This window comes from Rhinichthys klamathensis, unplaced genomic scaffold (genome assembly GCF_029890125.1).
Source record: "Rhinichthys klamathensis goyatoka isolate OS25496 unplaced genomic scaffold, OSU_Roscu_1.1 h1tg000180l_1, whole genome shotgun sequence".
NCBI classification, from domain to species: domain Eukaryota; kingdom Metazoa; phylum Chordata; class Actinopteri; order Cypriniformes; family Leuciscidae; genus Rhinichthys; species Rhinichthys klamathensis.
Genome location: NW_026606708.1, coordinates 644868 through 665514, shown reverse-complemented (window position 1 = coordinate 665514; position 20647 = coordinate 644868). Strand labels below are relative to the sequence as shown.

Genomic DNA, 20647 nt, shown 5'->3' with positions numbered 1-20647 from the left:
AACAAAAGTTTGCAATCTTTTCTCACAGTGGCACTCTCCTTCCATGGGATTCAGGGACTGAATAAAAGCGTTCAGCCAGGCCATTCGTTACAGGAATTCCTCCGAGGTAAACTGTGTACCATCATCGCTGACCAACTGCTCAGGTAAGCCAGTGAGGGAGAACAATGTGTGTAGCAGTTCATCAGTCAGCGTAGGTGTAGCATTTTTGACAGGAAATACCTCTGGCCATTTTGAATGTGCATCCACTACTACCAGGAAATTTTTGTCAAGAATGGGTGTCTGATAGTCGATGTGGACTCGCTGCCAGGGAGGGACTGGTGGGAAATTGTAACCACACATGTAAAGTGGCTGTCGTTGAATCTGTGACACCAAGAACATGTTCTAGCTAGATCTTCAATTTGGCGATCTAGTCTAGGCCACCAAATATAGCTTCTGGCCAGGCTTATCATTTGATCAGCACCTAAATGTCCTTTGTGTAAGGCAGTGAGTACTTTGCACACTCACTCGGTACTCCACGACACGTCCTTGTGTTACAGAAAGCTTCTCACGGTGGTTTGAGTAGTCGGGAGGTTGTGGATCTCCTCTAGCTGGCCAGCCTTTCATGGTTAGGTCAAACACTTTGGCCAATACAGGATCTTGAATTGTCTCCCTTTGTATTTGAGCACTTGTGACAGGTAATGGTTCCATTTGAACGATGTGAAACATATCAGTGTCATCTTTGACATAATCTAGGTTCTCCTGAGGAAGACGCAACAATCCATCTGCATTGCCATGGTACTTTGTGCCCTTGAACTCAATAGTCGTGCTGCTGCCATCACCGGAACACTTTTGCTAGGTCTAAAAAATAGCCACTAGAGGTTGATGATCAGTGATCAGAGTGAAATGTTTCCCATACTTACTTGCTTACTGCCCTTTATGCCACTGACATGTAGGGCAGCAACAAAAGCCCTCCACTCCTGTCTGTTCTGGGCCAGCTTCTGGATGATACCCAGAGCATATGAGCGGAGTGGAGCGGTGAGAATCTCAGCTCCTCGCTCACGGAACTGTTCACCCCTCCGCTCCGCTGCTCAAAGCCACATCAGGCCGCTTCGCTCATTATCGCTCAACGCAGTTTGCTTCGTGCTCCACTCAAATCGCCCCCCGCTCGCTCCAAAAAAGGAAAAAAATCTGCATGTACTTCACTTTTAGCTTAGACCACATGCTTACCTCCCAAAGAACTAAAGAGCAACTGAAATAGAAATGTTTTATTTCAAATGACAAATTAGGCCTAACCTATGTAAGAAGGAATATAGCCTATACAAAAAGTCATGTAAAATTAAACGAATAAATTGACCTAATAATATGAATAAAAATGATATAAACAAAAATATACATAAAAGTTTTAAAAGTAAATTAACTATTAGGGCAGAATTTTGATAACTGAATTTTTGCGCAAAGTGCACGATTAAAATATAAATTGGCTTACAGCCTATCCATTGTACACACAAACTGCTCTAAAATTAAACGAATAAATGGGCCTAATATAAATAAAAATTATATAAACAAAAATATAGGCCTACATAAACGTTTTAAAAGTAAATGAACTATTAGGCCAACATTTTGATAACTAAACTTTTGCACAGCGCGCACGCTTAAAATTGGCTTATATCAATAGTACAAAAAAATTGCTGTAAAATTAAACGAATCAATGGGCCTAATTATATGAATAAAAATATACAGGCTATGCCCTACTGTAGGCTACATCAATGTTTTAAAAGTAGGCTAAATTAACTATTAGGCCAAAATTCGTAAAACTGAACTTTTGTGCAGAGTGCACGTGGATTACAATTTAAATTGGCTTATGTTGTCAAACTTAAAAAAGAAAGAAAGAAAATGAATTGCTTTCCTTATCTACAGTTCTTTTGAGTTCACCTTCAAGAACACAAGTTTGGACAATGTCTGAGGCTTCAGACTCATGCAGTGGTTGCGGAGAAAACCCTCTCTGCGCTCGCAGACCCGATTGGGATGCTGAATACAATGCGAGCTTCTTTAGCCAGGCGGGGAAAAGACGTGGAGTCAGACTCGTGGTGTGAGCGGAGCAAAATTGGAGCGGGAAATAGGGCGACGCTCCATCCTTTTAAAAATGCCGCTCTGCGCTCTGTCCAAGATCCGCCCGCTCGCGCTCCCCGCTCGCTCCCGCTCCACTCCGCTCACATGCTCTGATGGTACCCATACAAATACTTATTAAACTTCTTCACTCCCCCATATCAAGCTTAAGCCCTTTCAAGCCTTTCAAGAACAGCATTCAATTTGTTGTAGTGGAAGAGACCCTTATGCGTGTCTATTGTAAGGTATTTCTTTTGAAGATTCTTCTATCTCCATTTGTAAGTAAACCTGGGCAAGATAAATTTTTGAAAAACATTGCCCACCTGATAGTGACGCAAAGATGCAAGACTGGGTTAATTGTGACCTTAAAGTCACCACAAATTCTTACATCACCACTTTTCTTGACAACTGGAACTATAGGTGTTGCCCAGTCAGTCCAGCTTCCTTTAGACCGAATTCCTTGGTTTTCTAGTCGTTTTAGCTCAGCCTCCACTTTTGGGCGTACCGAATATGGTACAGGCCATGCCTTGTGAAATTTTGCCAGACTTAATAATACACCTTGCTTTAACGCATTTCAGTGTTCCAATGCCACCTTGGAAAACTTGTGCGGATTGCGCAAGCACACGCTCTAGTTTGTCCTGCACAGATGTACGTCACCCTTTTTCAGTACATAATGATCTAAAACACACCTTTTCTTTTCACATTTTGGTCTGACTTCATTTTCCCATGGGTGCAATTTTCACACCGGTGTAGGTCTTGATCATTACGCAAGTACATTTTAGTTTGAGTTTGTCGAAATTGTCTTTGTAATCCGTGTATGATAATATTGACAGCGCTGATCCTGCGTCAAGTTCTATCTTCAATTTTACCCCTTCAATAATTGGAGTCACCCAGATCATTTTGTGATCCGTCTCTTTAAGGGAATGCAGCTCAATGTATGACAAGCCTGCCATAGAGTTTTCGGAGTCTGATTCATTCAGTTAATTTACCTTTTAATTTCTTTTTGCAAATGTAACATACCGTTCCTTGTTCACTTAGCTTTGTCGCAAATTCGTTTACGTGACATTCAGCTGTTGCCTTTCTTTGCAGATCCAGCGCGTCTAACGCGGCTGTCTCAGTAGAGATGGCGACTCAGTAAGGAGACACTTGTGTGCTCACTGTGCAGACCACAAACAAGGCTAACTCTGATCGAGTCAGACATCCCATCGCCCGAATTGGCAGTGCTCTGCGAGCCTAAGCTCTGCCATGTACTCTACTATACTATACTAGGGGTTTAACGATACATTGTTACATCAAGATATCGCAATATAAAAATGCAACAATATGTATCCTTGATGTAAGCAATATAATTTGCGATAGAGTTAGTTTTATCCAAGGCTCAGCTTAGCGTATTTATAAGGTAGGCAATAATTTACCCAAAAATGTAAATTCTGTACTCACCCTTAAGATATTTTTAATGAAACCTGAGAAATTGATGTCCTTCCATTTAAAATCCATTCCTCTAAAACTTAAAAATCCAAAAAAATGTCAGACTTGGAAGAGACCCATGGCTTTATATGATGAACAGATTTACAACGTGCAGTAGAAAACACAGACTTTCAAATGCATGAGAGTGAGTAAATGTAGAATTAATAAATAGAGCAATTCCAAGAGGGTCCTCACACCATCGGTGCTCGGGCCCTAATTATTGGATGAACTAACCATTTACAGTTTGGAAATAGTTTTGACATGCTTTCTTGCGATTACAAATGTGATTGATTGCATTGATCATCTGAAGCGCATTTGCGCTGGAACGGCACTCCTCAAATTGAAAGCAAACAATTTAAAATCACCATATCACATTTAGTTTTAGTAGTATTATTCAAAGCATTTTAGATGGTTTATTCTTATATGTATAGTGCTTTAATAGCGGGAGAGGCAGGACATAGCGAGCACCGGGAGAGTCTGTGTGTGCGGCTTGTCTGTGTAAGAATACTGTGTGAGAAAAAAAAAAAAAGTATAATAATGCAATTGGGGAATATTTATGGGTCCTGATAATTATATAATAATAATAATAATAATAATATTTTAATAATAATAAAGTAATTTAAAAAAAAGTCTTATTTTGGCTTAAAATATCGTGATAGTATAGTATCTTGAGTTTGGTATCGTGATTTGTATCGAATTGTGACATGTATATCGTTACACCCCTATCCGATTCTGATGCTGTCTTTTGTTGATTACGCTTATGAAAGCGAAAGCGCTCCGTGAGTATCAAGGGCTCTGGATTCAAATGTGTTTGCAGCACCTCCACAATTTCTTTGAATGTTTTCTCTGCTGGCTTTACTGGTGCAGTTAAACTGCGCAAGAGGTTGTATGTACTTTCAAAAGCATCCATCTGTCCGACACACCCAGACATTTCCGTTTCTCTCTTTTGTTTCTCCTTTAGACAATTTCTGTTGCACTTTATTCCTGGTACGTAAGGCCTGCTTGTCCCCTCCTCCATCCGAAGCAAGCAACTCTGCAGAACTTTTGAGGTAGGATAGACACAAATGCTTCCACTCTTTGTGGTTTGCTGCATGACAGGGTCCTTTTAAATCTCGTCATGGGTTCTGTTATGTTTTTACACAACCGTAAGAAAAAAGACACTCAGATCGGAGCTCATCTTGAACACGTCTTTACTGTGCAATTGCAATTATCGCATTCAACACTAGAGTGTGCAGATGCAGAATACCTTTTTACTGACTCAATACATGACACAAAGAGATATTATATTACATAAATTCTGCTGACATGAGTCAAAACAAGAGAAGTGTCCAGACCTTGAATAAAAGTAAAGGACAAAAGGGCCACCACACTAGATTGTGTTCAAATCAATTTCTTTCATTTATTCATATACAAAAGCATATGTACAGAACATGATTTAAAAAAATGCCGAGTTGTTTCAGCCCATGTTTAGGTCAAATATGGACAAAACTGTTTGGTTTATCCATATTTTACCCAAACATGGGCTGAAACAACCCAGCATTATTAGAGAGTGGGGTTCATTAGGAAACAAAGATCTAATATTGTTTTCTTTACCTGCAGCATGTCATGTGACCATTAACCGACATCAGAGAACTGAGAACAACTTATAATCCCAAGGGGAATTTTAAGTAAATATTTCAGGTCAAATGTGATCAGCAGACCAAAGAAGTTTGAAAATGGTATAGGATATTCTCATTTTAGTGTGCCAAAGTTCACATATGGTGAACTCTCACCTGCAAATTGTATGGCAACAATTTGTTTGACCAAGAGAGGGTCTAAAAGTCACAGATTGGTAAAATCAAAGACAAAAGAAACACATTTTTGAAAGTTTAGATAAACTTTACTCATTAGGAGAAGCTGCATGTTTGGAAATGTCAAGGGAGTATTTTTTTTAATGCATCATTAACATTGTATTTTTTTTAATAAATGGCAGACAACATACGCTACCATTCAAAAGTTTAGGGATGTTACGATTTTTTCCAAATGTTTCTGAAAGAAGTCTCTTATTCTGACCAAGGCTGAATTGATTCGATAAAAAAAAAAAAAACGGAAAAAAAAACTCTAGACAAAACGGTAAAATTGTGAAATGTTAAAAGTCTTCAGTGTCAAATGATCCTTCAGAAATCATTCTAATATGCTAATTTGGTTGTCAAGAAACATTTCTTATAATTATCAATGTTAAAAACAGTTGGACTGCTTAATAGTTTTTTGTAAACCGTAAATCAATTTAAGGATTATTTGATAAATAGAAAGTTCAAAAGAACAGGATTTATGTTGCAAAAGATTTACATTTCAAATAATAAAATGTATTTACTGTCACTTTCGATCACCTTTTTAATGCATCCTTGTTTATTAAAAGTATTTAAAAAAAACCTACTGACCCCTAACTTTTGAATGATACCGTATAGCAGTGAAATCATTTTGATTAGTGTGACCACCCCTTATGAAAAAAAAGGATAGAAAGTAATAAAGATTGATTCATTAGGTTGCAGCACATGCTCATTTCCATAAACTTTATTTTTAATTTTTATTTTTAAATAAATTAAATGTATTTAATAATAAAAGATTTATTAAACTACATTTTTCCTTTCAAACATTCACTTTTTTAAATTCAGTCAAATTTACAACAACTGGTTCACAAGAAGGAAAAAAGAACAGAGCAACTATCTTTCTCTCCCCCAACCCCCGCTCTGCCTTTCTCAGGTTATGGGTGACTGGAAGAGCCTCTTTGTTGAGTTCAGGCTACGTGCAAAGCAACATGAACCTAATGTAGTCAGATATAAGTGTGTGGTGGAAACCACAGACACGTTTGACACCAGGAAGTGACATCATCAGTCTACAGTGTACTCATCCACATTTTCTCTGACGTGGTATTTGACTGCAAATATTAGTCATACTATGTACGTTTGTATCTTCCCTACTACAGTGTCAAGTGACTGAGCAACTTTTCAAACCTTAAACCAAAAATTCATAGAAGTAAAGAAGTGTGTTTTAACAGTCTAATGACAAATCAGCACAGCATTCTGGGTGATTGCCTGTTAGAACATCAGGTAGGAACACTAGTTTAAACCTACATTTACCTAATCAGCTTCATTATATGAAAACCTGTTTAAACACACAGCTGTGTTTCAGATCTGACCTTATTTTACTCTACCAGAACACAGAAGAAACAAAACAGCTAGAGAGAGATAGTTAAGGCTCGTTCACACCAAAAACGATAACTATAAAAATAACTATATTAGTGTCCACACCAGCAGACGATATAAATGTTCGGTTTATTATAAACGCGCACTGCAGTTTTGTCGTCTACCACTTTAAATGCTCGAGCTCTTTAATGTTTGGTGGATTCTGATTGGCTGTCACTGTTTTTATCCGATTCTAACAATATCGTTTCCCTGTGCTATTATCATTATAGTTGTGGAGTGGATTCAGCTATTCTCTTACATTTACATTTATTCATTTAGCAGACGCTTTTATCCAAAGCGACTTACAAATGAGAACAATAGAAGCAGTTAAACTAACAGTAGGACAACAATACGTAAGTGCTATAACCCCTCTCAGTTTAATTTTAGTGCAGTTTTTTTTTTTTTTTTTAGAATAGAATAGAAGAGAAAGTGTTAATTCTACTGAATCAAGTGCTGCCGAAAAAGATATGTCTTCAGCAGTTTCTTGAAACAGAAACTGCTCTATTTCTATTCTCTTATATTTAGAATGATTTTTAGAACTATATCTTTATCGTTATCATCCTTGGTGTGAACGGGCCTTTACACAACTCAGAATTGAACAACTAATAGTTTTTAGTCCTTGGCTGGTGCGGAGACCTGGAGGGCAACACATCCATTGAACTGCAGCACAGTCTATTTTCCATCTGTTTCATGCCACGAATATTTAGATCACCTCTCAAAAGAAGGAAAACGAATGTATGTGAACAAACCAGTTCTGGTTACTTTCGATCCATATCACCTACCTCAGTATTTCAATCACTACAAACAGTAGGATATTCACACAGAATGCGTTTTTAACAGTCAACTGCACTGCTTTTCCATTGTTTTTTCTATGCAAACATTTTCTTAATGGTTTTCTATGGGAAAAAGCTTAATCTACAATATAGCGTGTTGCGTTCATATTTTCGGCACAGCTGTTTGCAGTAGGGATGTGCATCTCCATAGCTGAGGCCGATGCGATACGCATCTCGATGCACAGCCAACGATACGATACATTAAAGATACATCTAAGCAGCTACCGATGCGATGCAATACGATTCACTACTCTTACGATGCGGTGCGATCCGATTCAACACGATGCGATTCAATGTAATACGATGCAATGGAGAAAAATATGATGCTATGCAATTCAATATGGTATAGATAGTTAACTTTTATTTCTTTTATTCAGACATACAGCAAATCATAAAGTAGCTTAAGTGCCATCTGACTTTTAACGCATATTCTTTCATATTTCTTCACAAAACCAAAAGATTAAATAAAAGCAGGTGCTGTTTTAACAAACCATAAACGGTAACACTTTACTTGAAGGGGTGTGTATAAGACTAACATGACACCTTCATAATCATGACATGACACATGTTATGAATATGAAGGAAGTTATGCATGTTTGTGACAACTGTCATTAAGTGTCATTCGCTCAATTATGACATTTTTTATGCAAATATGACATTGTTTGAGATGTCTTTGTTATGACACCTTGACATAAACCAATACATCATAACCTGTCAGTGTCTTTGTCATGACAACTTGACATTACTAAGACAACACAACCTGTCATAAACGTGACATAGCAGATTAATTATCAAACTTAAGAAACCACTTAGCTTTATTGGTTAACATTACATTAAACTGTCAGGTGGTTGGTTTTGACATTGGCTGTCATGAAGCCATTATAACTGTTTAATGACAAATTAAATTTGTACCACTGTAGTTGAGGTCACGAAAAATATTCATGACACAGTTATAATGGCCTTATGACAGCCAGTGTCAAAACCAACCACATGACAGTTTAATTTAATTTAATGTCAAGTTGTCATGACAAAGACACTGACAGGTTATGATGTTATGGTTTATGTCAAGGTGTCATAACAAAGACATCTTAAACAATGTCATATTTGCATTCAAAATGTCATTATTGAGCGAAAGACACTTAATGACAGTTGTCATAAACATGCATAAACCCTACTTCATATTCATGACATACGTCATGTCATGGTTATGAAGGTGTCATGTCAGTCTTATGTACACCCCTTCAAGTAAAGTGTTACCCAATAAACATAAATAAAAAACTTTCACAAACAGGTCTTTCATACGGAGCCCCCCTAGTCCCACTTTGTCAAAAAAATGTATTATAACTATCTCGTGGCCTAGTATCTCGTGGCCTCAAGATAGTATCTCGTGGCCTCAAGATAGTAACTCGTGGCCTCAAGATAGTAACTCGTGGCCTCAAGATAGTATCTCGTGGCCTCAAGATAGTATCTCGTGGCCTCAAGATAGTATCTCGTGGCCTCAAGATAGTAACTCGTGGCCTCAAGATAAGTAATCGTGGCCTCAAGATAAGTATCTCGTGGCCTCAAGATAAGTAACTCGTGGCCTCAAGATAGTAACTCGTGGCCTCAAGATAAGTAATCGTGGCCTCAAGATAAGTATCTCGTGGCCTCAAGATAAGTATCTCGTGGCCTCAAGATAAGTAACTCGTGGCCTCAAGATAAGTATCTCGTGGCCTCAAGATAAGTAACTCGTGGCCTCAAGATAAGTAACTCGTGGCCTCAAGATAGTATCTCGTGGCCTCAAGATACCTTAAGGCCACGAGATACTATCTTGAGGCCACGAGTTACTTATCTTGAGGCCACGAGATAGTTATAATAATTTTTTTTGACAAAGTGGGACTAGGGGGGCTCCATACTTTCATAACTGTATTCAGATGTAAAAATATACATCTATGAAAACTATTATTTGCAGTCACAGGCTTCTGTAAACCAGATTAACTTAATGTCTTACTTTAAGGTTTAAAGGTGGGTGACTCTCAGGACACGCCTCGCACTCCGTAGTGTTGTGATACGTCATATTCATGTAGCAGCTGCAGCAGTCGTGATGAGAGAACGCGCTTGTGCAACAGTTCAGAAAGGAGAAATCAATCTAGTCGAACTGGACGCGCAAATGAGGCGAAATCGTGTCCAGTGCACCGCGTTAAACGTCTCGCGCCGCAGGACCTCCAGACCCGCGTCAACGTGTCTTTACAATGACTTAACAAGGAAATCACTCGCTCCAGACGCTCAATTTGCGTTCGGTGTGAACGCAGCAGTTACATAATAAAATGTTGGTCACTTTCTAAATAGTAAAAGTATAGCGCATCTACTAATAATTATATATGAATAAATCGTTTTTTACCGATGCAGATGTTAGAAACGATGCATACAAATGCCAACTTGTATCCGATGCACACTTATTTGAATCTTACCATCCCTAGTTTGCAGGCACTAAAAACCCTCACAAATTATGTTTTCAAGTAATTTTAGGTTTGAATGCGACATGACAAAGCTGTGATATCAAGTGGGTGAGATGTTTACTTACTGTGCATTTAATGGGAAGCCTAATTACGAACTGAAGTATGTAAGTTTCATCACTAGAGGCTGTTTACTCAAAACAATAACAACGATGTAACATGATGATGCAGTGATGGAGCATGGAATCATGGGAGTTGTCGTGTTCACCTAATTCTGATACTGGTACCATTCTGATACATCGACCTGTAGACGAACCTGTATGAGTGAGTGGAGGCGGGGCTCATTTGCATATTCATACTATACTAAATGATCCTAAATGATTTATAGTAAATGAAGAAAGGGTGTAGTTACATTCAAGCTATTTCAAGGCATGACTAAATTTTTTTTTCACAGGAAAAAAAAAACGTTTAAATGTGCCATTTTGGTGATCAAAGATGAATTTGAAGGAATTAAATCATTGACAGGGGGACTTTACGTACCAAGCAGGACAGAAGTGAAAGTAGTAAAACAAAACTGACCTCCCGCATACATGACAGCCAGCATGATTGATGAGATCCATGACACTTGGCTGCTGGTGGCATCGAAAATCACCTCGATCTCTTTGAAGAACACCGTAATGGATTTGGGGAAGGCATAGGAGAAGCCAATGCTGATAAAGGCCCCTACTACCACTGCCCAGCCCCAGCCGCCCTCGGGAGGAGTGTAGCCTACCGGCCCTCCTGTCGCTGGCGGCATCTTTACACACACACACTGATGAGGATGATGACGAAGAAGAGAAAGAATCAGCTGAGCTTCAAGCAAACTGGATCAGTCTGTGAGGAGAAAAAGAGAAGGATTTATAGATTTATAGGCACACAAGCATAGACTGAAATAAGATGATTCACATGACAGATCTCAACCCTAACCCTGTGAACTGTGTCAGACTCTGTTGTAGATCACACTGGACAAGATCCAATTCAGGGAAAGTTATCCACGCGGACAGAGCAAGAGTACAGCATGTGAATGAACAAAGCGTGAACAAAAACAGTGTAAACAGCTTGTAGTTTGAGCGTAACTGCTATAGTTAGTTACTCTTTAACAGAGCTGATGTCAAAACACACAAACATACGAGACCTAGAAACATCAAAACAACCGAGATGTTGGCACAAATGCCTTCACACACAAACAGTCTTTTCTGACTCTCTTTGCCTTTAGAGCACAGAATAGTTTTATTTGAGCATGAAAGTCATGGTCTAGGCTGGTATGTGTGCTTGGAGGGGTAAAGGCTAAATCACTGCCAGGGCCTCAGATAGGAGGAAGGGTCATATATCAGAGAGGATAAAACAGATGTGGGTAAGGAGTCCCATTTTAATTAAGTCCTCTCTTTGTTGCTTCAGGCAGAACTTACTTACCTCAGAACTCAAATAGCTGCTATGATGCAACTACCGTGAGGTAATAATGTGTGGGGTGACACGTGCACTTCAGGGGCTACTGTTTAAGCGAAGCACTGTTTTACTTGGTCAAAACAATCATAATAAAAATACATTTGATTATGTTAACATTACTCTGTGCCTTGTGGCTAATATATGAGACACTTTTTGCACACTGTAGTAAGCTAGATCGATATTAGAATATCATATTAATAAAAGCTGGATGACTTATGTTGCTAAAAGACAATGTTTTAAAATAATTGCATGGTGGAGAAAAAGCTGTATGTATTACTGTTACTAAAAATAAAGCCTTTTCTGATTATGCTATGCAAGCCACTTGACAAAATAGTGTTTTCTAATTTACTTTTTGGGTATAAATATGTAACTTGTGGTAAATAAAAAAAAAAAAAAAAAACAAGTTCAAACAATATTGTTGAGCTATGCAACAATTATAAGTTCTTTGGATTTAAACATTGTTGGAAACATTTGGGATAATGCAAGTACACAAGTCAACTAATTAACATTGCTCTAGTGTTTTTTTTTTAATATTTTAAATAAAAAATGTTTACATATTGTGCCTCAAATGTGCCTCTGGTCATAGAACTTTTTAGATGAATGCCATGGCTTTTTAGGTCAGGTAGAATCTGCGATCTCTGACCCAGTTTGTTTGTTGGCTTTCAATGCTGCAATACGCCGTGTTTTCCGCCAACTGGCAACCCGAAATGCTATACGCTGATTTCACGCAGCCGCCATTTTGAAATCGAAAGTGAGGCTCCGGTGGTAAGAACCCCGGAAGTAAAGATAAACAACTGAACAATGCCTTGGACTACCAACCTGAAGCCGCGATTTACACTATTGGATGTTATCCAATATAGGATATGTATATACCGTAGTTCGTTCCTGCTTCTTTTTTTATTTTCTGCGCCATCGCATTTGCGACTCTCCTGTGATTAAAGGCGGCACTTCCGGTTTTCTTCCCACCGGAGCCTCGCTTTCGATTTCAAAATAACGGCTGCGTGAAATCAGCGTATTGGGTATATTGGCAGTAGGCGGGATCACACGTACCAAAACAAAAACAAACATTCCGCCACGGAATACACATTTCAAAGCAGAATTACTGGTTGTAGCATTCTTTTCTTAGAAAAAAGTATGTGAACCTAGCATGTGTCCTAAATATCTGCGAACATATGGTATTTTTACGTTTTAGCACAGCCCCCAAACAAATTACAAACAGCACCTTTAAAGGAATAGCCCTGAACTATCAATTTACACACTCTCATGTGTCAATACAAACCTGTATGGCTGACTTTCATCGGTGGAACATAATAGATGATATTCTGAAGAATGTTGGTAATCAAACAGTGTCAGTTTCCATTGACTTCCATTGTATTTTTTGTGGAAGTCAATGGGAAAACAAACTGTTTGGTTTCCAGCATTCTTCAAAATATCTTCTTTTATGTTCCACAGAAGAAGAAAAAAGTCATACAGGTTTGGAATGACATGAGGGTGAGTAAATCCTTTTAACCACATTATTAGTCTAGGTTATGTTATCTCTGAGCAATCATGACAATGTAGTTTCATTTTATGTTAAAACCGGTTTATTAATAAGGTCATATGGTATTTGCAGAATCATGGGAATTGTCAAGGCCTGCTGTTGCATGTCTGAAGAAGGTAAAAGCATGAGAGTGTACAGTACACTCCTGCCATTCAAAGGATGAAAGAGAGATTTAGCAGTTTTGGGTAATTGTTGGTGAAATAGAGTGCAGAGCAGGGATTTTTGGCATAAATATTGCAGTGAGGGTTGTTTTTCCAGATAGCAGCTGACACTAACAAATACATGATGATGTGCCAAACATTCAAGAGGGTCGAACTGAGACTAACTGTGTTACCGCACATTAAGCCAATAAAAATAAGAGATATCAAAATTAAGACACTTTTCCATTTTTACATATTGTTCTAGTGGGAAACGGCTCTTGTCATTCTGCCACTAGACACAGCTCTAGTCTTGAATAGACAAACTTTTGACAAACAACAAAGTCTGGTTCACACAGCATAATATCCTGCCCAAGAGCTGCTTACAACCCCTTATAAAAGATATTTAAATTCTTAATATTTTTAATAATAATAATAAAAATTAACAATCAAAATAGCATGCATGAAAAATGACATCAGAAAGAAAAATAATTTGAGAGGAACAACAAGTTGAGATTAAATATTACAAAAGACTCAAATATTTTCTTTGGAATAATATGCATTAAAGTAAAAGGGACAATTTCGATTTCATGTCAACTTGCATGTGACTGTTTCAATCCAGTATGTGAATGTGATTTCATCTTGTATTAATGCCATCAAATGTACAAACATCTGTGGTCAGACAAGCTCAGACACAGTAGCTGGATTGTTCTGGAAACAAACTGAGAATGGAGACTTGAGCATTGTGATCCCACGTTCTCCAAGTTCCTTGTGATGTTTTATTGATGACTACAGACTAACCTCTGTTTGGTTTGCCAATGAAGTGATGCATTAACCCCTCCTCTTAATCCTAAATGGTCTGCAAATCTGTCAATCATCTTCATAACTTGCTGATTTGTATTTTTTTCACTGTACCACACACACAAAACAACATTTCCTATGAGAAATAACAGACCGCACATAGAAAGTAAAACAGAGCTGCAATAAATGCTCAATTTCACTTGGATGCCCAGTTGCTTTTTCACTCACGCCACGCGCAATGGGTTAATGAGGACAATCACATGTCGACAAAACTCCTGAGTCTGGAAAAATCTGTAGGCTTGAGCACTTTAAAGTGCTGATCTGTTTCCTAACACACTCCATTCGAGACCTGTGAGGGGCCAAAACCCCAGCAGAATACCAGATCAGCTGGAGCCAGATCAACTCATACATAACACTTGTGCATTCCTAATCCTCTGGAAACGTATGCATTTAATCTTACTTAAAACTGGTACAGGAAAAACTAATGTGCGTGTGTGTTGCAACCTCAAGATATCTAAAATAAGCATTTTTGTTTTCCGCTGACTTCGTATATGCCCTCGTAAGGGCAGTGTAGCTTAACTGCCATAAAGTTATTTTTTAAATCATTAATAAAGTGTGACAACCCAGCAAAAACAAATAAGCAAAGATTAATACTTCTGGTTACTGCAAACCATGTTGTAATATTCAGGAGTCAGAAATGAATTTAAAATCAGCACAATGTTATTAAAACATCTACACAATGCATGCATCCATATTTATGTGGAAATCATTTCGGTTTAAAAACTGCTTGGACCATGACCATGTCTAATATTAAATATCCTGTAAATCTCCCAGAATGCTTCAGTATGGCCCAATTAAGCCATGAAGAGTCTCTTTCCTCCTGAGACTTCAGTGTTGGACAGGCTGCTGGTTCAGCGGTCTCCTGAGAGTCTGTGGATGTCATGAAATGCCCTCCACAGTGGATCTGTGTATATCAGTCAGACTCAGTCTCAACCGAAGAGGTTATGGCCTAATGTTTCTCTACTGGGAGCTGTACAGGATATTGACTAGTAGTCATAGGTTGAGAGATGACGGTTTTGTGCTTTTTACAAGAGACAAGAGATCAGCACTAAAAGGAAGCAGATGTCCATTTTTACCCTCTCAGAGTAGGTCAGGTGCTGCGTTTAATCTAAAGTTGGGATAAGTCAGAAGAATGGTCGACTAGTTGGTCAATAGATGATCTATCATCAGCCAGCATTAATTAAATCCCATTAAACATGGATCATTTTGCATACACACTATGATAATGTTATTCCATATTCTGTTCACATTTTCAATGGATTTTCACTTTGCTCTCTGAAACTAAGGGCCCTTTCACACCTACCTTGTTTGGTCCGGACTTTCGGACTTTTCAGTTTGGTCCGAATCAAAATTACAGGTGTGAAACCTCCCCCGGACCACGGTCCGGACCAAACAGATGAAATTTGGTCCGACGAAAAGAGGTAATCTCGGTCCGGATCAAACTGAACAAAGGTTTGGTTCGTTTCTAGAGTGAAAGCCGTTTCTGTATGGTTCGGACTTTCGGACCTTTTACAGGAAGTTCTGGTGGTTCCCGCATATCCGAAAAACAGAAGGTGGCAGGAAAAATGAGCCGTGTAGCACATGGGGAGAGGAGGAGACGAGGTTTTTAATTGAAGTATGGTCTGATGACATAATAAGAAGTCAACTAGCAGTCTTCTCCTCCTTTCCTGCCGGCGACGATAAAATGTTCGCACGACGAGGACGTTCATTTGGCGCATTTGAACTAGCCTTGTGTATAGTTGGTGCTGCAGGTAATTATCCCATAAAAATAACAATATAGTTGCAACGATATGCGTCTGTTCACTCATGTTGTCAAAGTTACCCGCCGAATTGACAACACGCTGACGTCAGACGCACGTCCATTTACAAAACCAATCAATGTGCAGCCCACATAGATGATGACGACAGGACGCAACGCAAGTATGTCACGTAAAGTTCTTTAGTGCGCTCGCAGAATTGCAGTGTGAAACCAAACCAAAACTTTCTGAAAGTATAAAATGTATCAAAACGTGAACTTTGGTTCGGACCTTGGTGCGGACTTTCAGGTGTGAAAACGCCCTTAAATGTAATTAGGACATTTTAAGTGAAATTCTTTGGAGGCTGAAATGTCAGTTCATTTCAGATAGAATGTGAATTCATGATAGAGTGTCTAATATGTGTATATGGAGCAGCGGCACTGAACGCACATTTTACAAGATGAGATTTTTGCCAATGACAATCAGGGATCTGTTGCGCACCAAATCCTCCGCCATCGCCATCATTCATCTCATCTTTCCTTACTCTCTCTCATCACGTAATAAGTGAAATCTGACTCCTGCTGTATGGAGCAGAGCAGATACTTTCAGTTTATAATTGTAGCATCCTTTGTCCAATTAAACAAAATGGTTTTTATTTCTACAAAAAGCTAAACGACAGTGGGGCCAGTGCCGCAGTGACAGTGTCATGTGTTGAAGGCCAAGTATGGTAACCCATACTCAGAATTTGTCCTCTGCTTTTAATCCCTACATTTAACCCATCCAAGTTAGAGCACACACATTAGTTGCAGTGAGTAGTGAACACACACACACTGCAAACTGTGGGCACTAGGGCTGGGTATCGATTCAGATGTTCAAATTCGATTCGATTTCGATTCACAAGCTCACAGTTCGATTCGATTTCGATTCTCGATTCGACTATAATGAATATAGATGTAACACAAATCTCAGTCTAAATATCAGTTATCATTTTTTAGAAAAAATTTTATTATATTGATCTCACCTAAATGTTTGTTTTTACAATGGGGTAATTTTTTTGTTAAGAGTTTATGCAACACATGGAAGCTTGATTTCGATCTTTGAATTAAATTGAAAAAAGTAGCACAAATAAATACAATAGAATAGGCCTAATTCCTGACTGAATTAAATACATAGGCTATTAATTCTGATTCCTTACAATTGTTGTTTTGACAACAAAATTAATGACAGACACATATGGCTGCGTTCACTTTAAGAACTAGTGCACGGATCCATTACTGTTTCATTATACTGTCTGTCACACGCGTTTTATGCTTATTTAAGACATAACAGACTGTCTTTACGAGGTTACATACTCACCAAGACCAGAGTTTTGACATCATTTTCGTGGATTATATCGCTTTAACAGTTAAAAACACGCAAAAAGAACTTTTGTTACTGGCGAGCTGTTTGTGAGGCGGATTTAGGCTTTACTGTTTGTGCACGCAATGAAAAACATGCACGAGTTCGCGAGCACAGGATAGTTTAAAATTGCTTGAATGTTTAAACTGGTAAAACTTAAAAAAGACGTGAAAATGATAAACGTTAGTTACGATGCAATGCTTGCCCGATTGTGCAAGTGAATCATGTCCCGACTCCTAAACACGAGTGTGTATCGACGCCTGCAGCGCTTGCCTTGTGCAGAGTGAGAAGACGCAGCACCGCGAGCCCTGAATATGGAAAAAATCGATTCGTGGCCGTTGAGAATCGATTTTGAATCGACCACATTTTAAAAAACGATTAATCTAAAAATCGATTTTTTTTGCCCAGTCCTAGTGGGCACACACACCAAGAGCAGCGGGCAGCCATTTTGCTGTGGCGCCCAGGGAGCGATTAGGGGTTAGGTGCCTTGCTCAAGGCCACCTCAGTCCTTTCCTGCCGGTATTGAGAATTGAACCCACAACCTTTGGGTTACCAGTCTGACTCTAACCATTAGGCCACGATGGCAACGACTGCGTTGGGCAAGTAAAGTAAACCGTGTATGGCCGAATACTGTGTAACACCAACCATCACAGAAAGTCTCATATTAACTTGTCAGGTAGTTAAAAATAAGTACTCTGGTGATTAATCTGTTAAGTACTCAAGTATAAAAAAATGATAAGATGCATTTCCCTAGTTTTTTTATGGCTTAATGGTTAAATAAGTCTGAAAGAAATTTCACTTCCTATACTAGGGCTGCACGATATATAGAAATTATTGAAATATCGCAAATGTACATATCGTAATGCAAATCGAGCTATGCATAATAGCGATAGCGATAAAACAACGGCTAGCGATATCTGAAACATTTTAATAGGATTCAAAGTTTTAGGTCGACGCATATAGCAAAGAATAGACTGGGCACATGACTGTTACTTACGTGTGATTTACTTTTGAGTTAAGCTCAATAAGCTGCGGAAAACAACTCACTGCAACTCGCGCTGTCTGACACTTTAAATAGTAGGCTATTTAAATAGTTTTTGTTTTGTTTGTTTACATTGATGTTAAAATTACATTGTCAGATTTGTGACATTACTATTTATGTAATGCTAAAACACTGTTGTTCACTTTCAGAAGTTGTGTTGATTTCCTTTCCCAGAAAGAATGTGAAACATATTAGTTATATCATTTTTAAGTTTAAATATTTAAAATATAATTTAAATGTATTTTACACACTTAAAGCAATATCGCATATCGAATATCACATTATTTAACAAGTAATCGCATATCACATTTTTCTTCAATATCCTGCAGCCCTACTTCCTACGGTGTCCCTGATACATAATCTCCATTTGTTTTACGCAGGTGACATTTAGTCTACCTTCCAAATGCCATATGGTTCTTAACAGAAGTTAGTAGAACTGGATCTTCCTGTGAACATCAGTCCTCTCTGGCACTGAACAAAACAGTTCACTACAAATAAACCCATCATAAAAGTAAAAACCTAAAACTTCATATGCTAGACACGAATATGCATTTCTGAGATGCTCAAAAGAATAACAAAATCCCAAGAATTTTAAATAGATTGCCTTACTGGATATAAATAAACCTTCAATCCAACCTCCTTAATCAAAACATCTGTAAACATTAAATGCATCTTCCTGTGGAATGTTTAAAAGACAGAACATTAATGCAGAAAGGCCAATGACCAATGTAATAAGAAAGATCACGGTAGATAAACAAAAGAAATACATAGTCACCCACTTTGAGACTATGAGACTTTAGATATGGCCAATTTCAGCTGTCTAGACTAGAGCTCTGGTCTGGTCAACCAGTTTACAGCTGCCATTATAATGAGAGCCCTCAGCTATGTTTAGAAGAATATACTTTTCTTACTATTGCTGCATTAAGTACACATTTTCGTTACTGAGATAACGTATCTGTATACATGTGGGGGAATACTGTATCCCACGATGCAATGTGCTCTATTTTACCTTTTATATTGAGTGTGATGGATGGATATGAGATGTTGCAATGTCTATGGCTCATATGACTCATGATTTGACTGCCCAGAGTTAAGACATAACGCAAAAGCGTATTTATTTTTAAGATGTAAACTGGGACTCCACTTTTTTAAAACATTAAACATGCACTATTTAAAAACAAAGCAGGTAGTATACGGTGTATGAGCTGTACTAAAGCTTATCACAACCCTCTACAATGCGAGTAAATCACTCACATATGCAACTAAATCTTCAATATGGGCGACTAAAAAATTTATATTATTAGCCATTGGCTAATAGATTCTTAGATTTTACTCGCCAGTGTGTGTTAAGAGGCTAAGTATAAGTTTAGCATAGATAGAGTGTTCAGCGAGTGAAAATACTGTATGAGCGCTTGAGTTATGCTTATAATTGTGCTCTTACAAACTATTCTAACTGAAACATTCTGGGAAAATGTTTTTAGATAAAAACTGAAAGAGTTGTCGGAAGCTTAGTGATGGTGACGTTGAAATTGTGGGACCGTGGTGTAGTTTATTTAGTTGAATTTTCCTAATTAAGTTCAATCATTAAATACTGTATTGCTTGATTCTCATAATATAATGCTTGATTGATGTTAAGAGTGTACGTTTAGATATTTAAAAACCTGTGCCATTTTGTGTGTGTGTGTGTGTGTATATATATAAATATAAACAGTATATCAGTCTGGTGAGTAACCAAAAATGTTTTACTAGCCAATGGTGATTTTATTGCCAAGGTGTGAATCAAGGGTTGTTAGTTTATAGCAGTGTAAACTTGAAGTGAATTATCTTATTTCACCAAAGACAACTGATGCATGACATCTGGCTGCATCTCAAAAGGAGGAAGTGATCGTTTCCTGAAACTTCTTGGTCTGGAAAATTTAGTGTTAATGTTTAGTCATTAATGATCAAAAAGTCAGGGGGGAAAGTGTGATAAAATGAATATGCCTTGGAGTACAATCTTTTAGGTTAAAGACTTTACGTCAAAAGTTCTTTGCAAATAGAGAAGGACATACTCAATTGTTTTGAACTAAACCAGTATGACTAAACTACACTCACTCACATGTCATTTCAAACCTGTATGACTTGGAACACCACAAAAGAAATTACAAAGGAGTGTTAAAGGTTCTGAATTTTTTTTTAAACGAAAGTATCGCAATAATCTAAGTCTTCCGAACATGATACTGATATTGTCTATATTCAATGAAAATCTTCTCTCTTTGGTGGGCTCATGAGAGAACGGATTCATGAACGGATCATTTACTGTATGGCTTCAGAAGAATTATGATGTATGGTCCATACCTTTATGGTACTTTGAATTCTGAAAGCTTAACTCCACATTCATCCACATTAGAAAAGGAAGCCATAC

General features: G+C 38.0%; 1 protein-coding gene across 1 annotated transcript in view; it reads right to left on the bottom strand.

Moving 5' to 3' along the window:
• slc16a1b (solute carrier family 16 member 1b) overlaps positions 1 to 20647 on the bottom strand; it is a 35654-nt gene that overhangs the window by 7622 nt on the left and 7385 nt on the right. Inside the window, exon 2 of the mRNA XM_056260887.1 lies at positions 10624 to 10917. Coding sequence (XP_056116862.1) covers positions 10624 to 10840 — 217 coding nt within the window. The 5' untranslated portion in view covers positions 10841 to 10917. The remainder of the gene's footprint in view (positions 1 to 10623; positions 10918 to 20647) is intronic.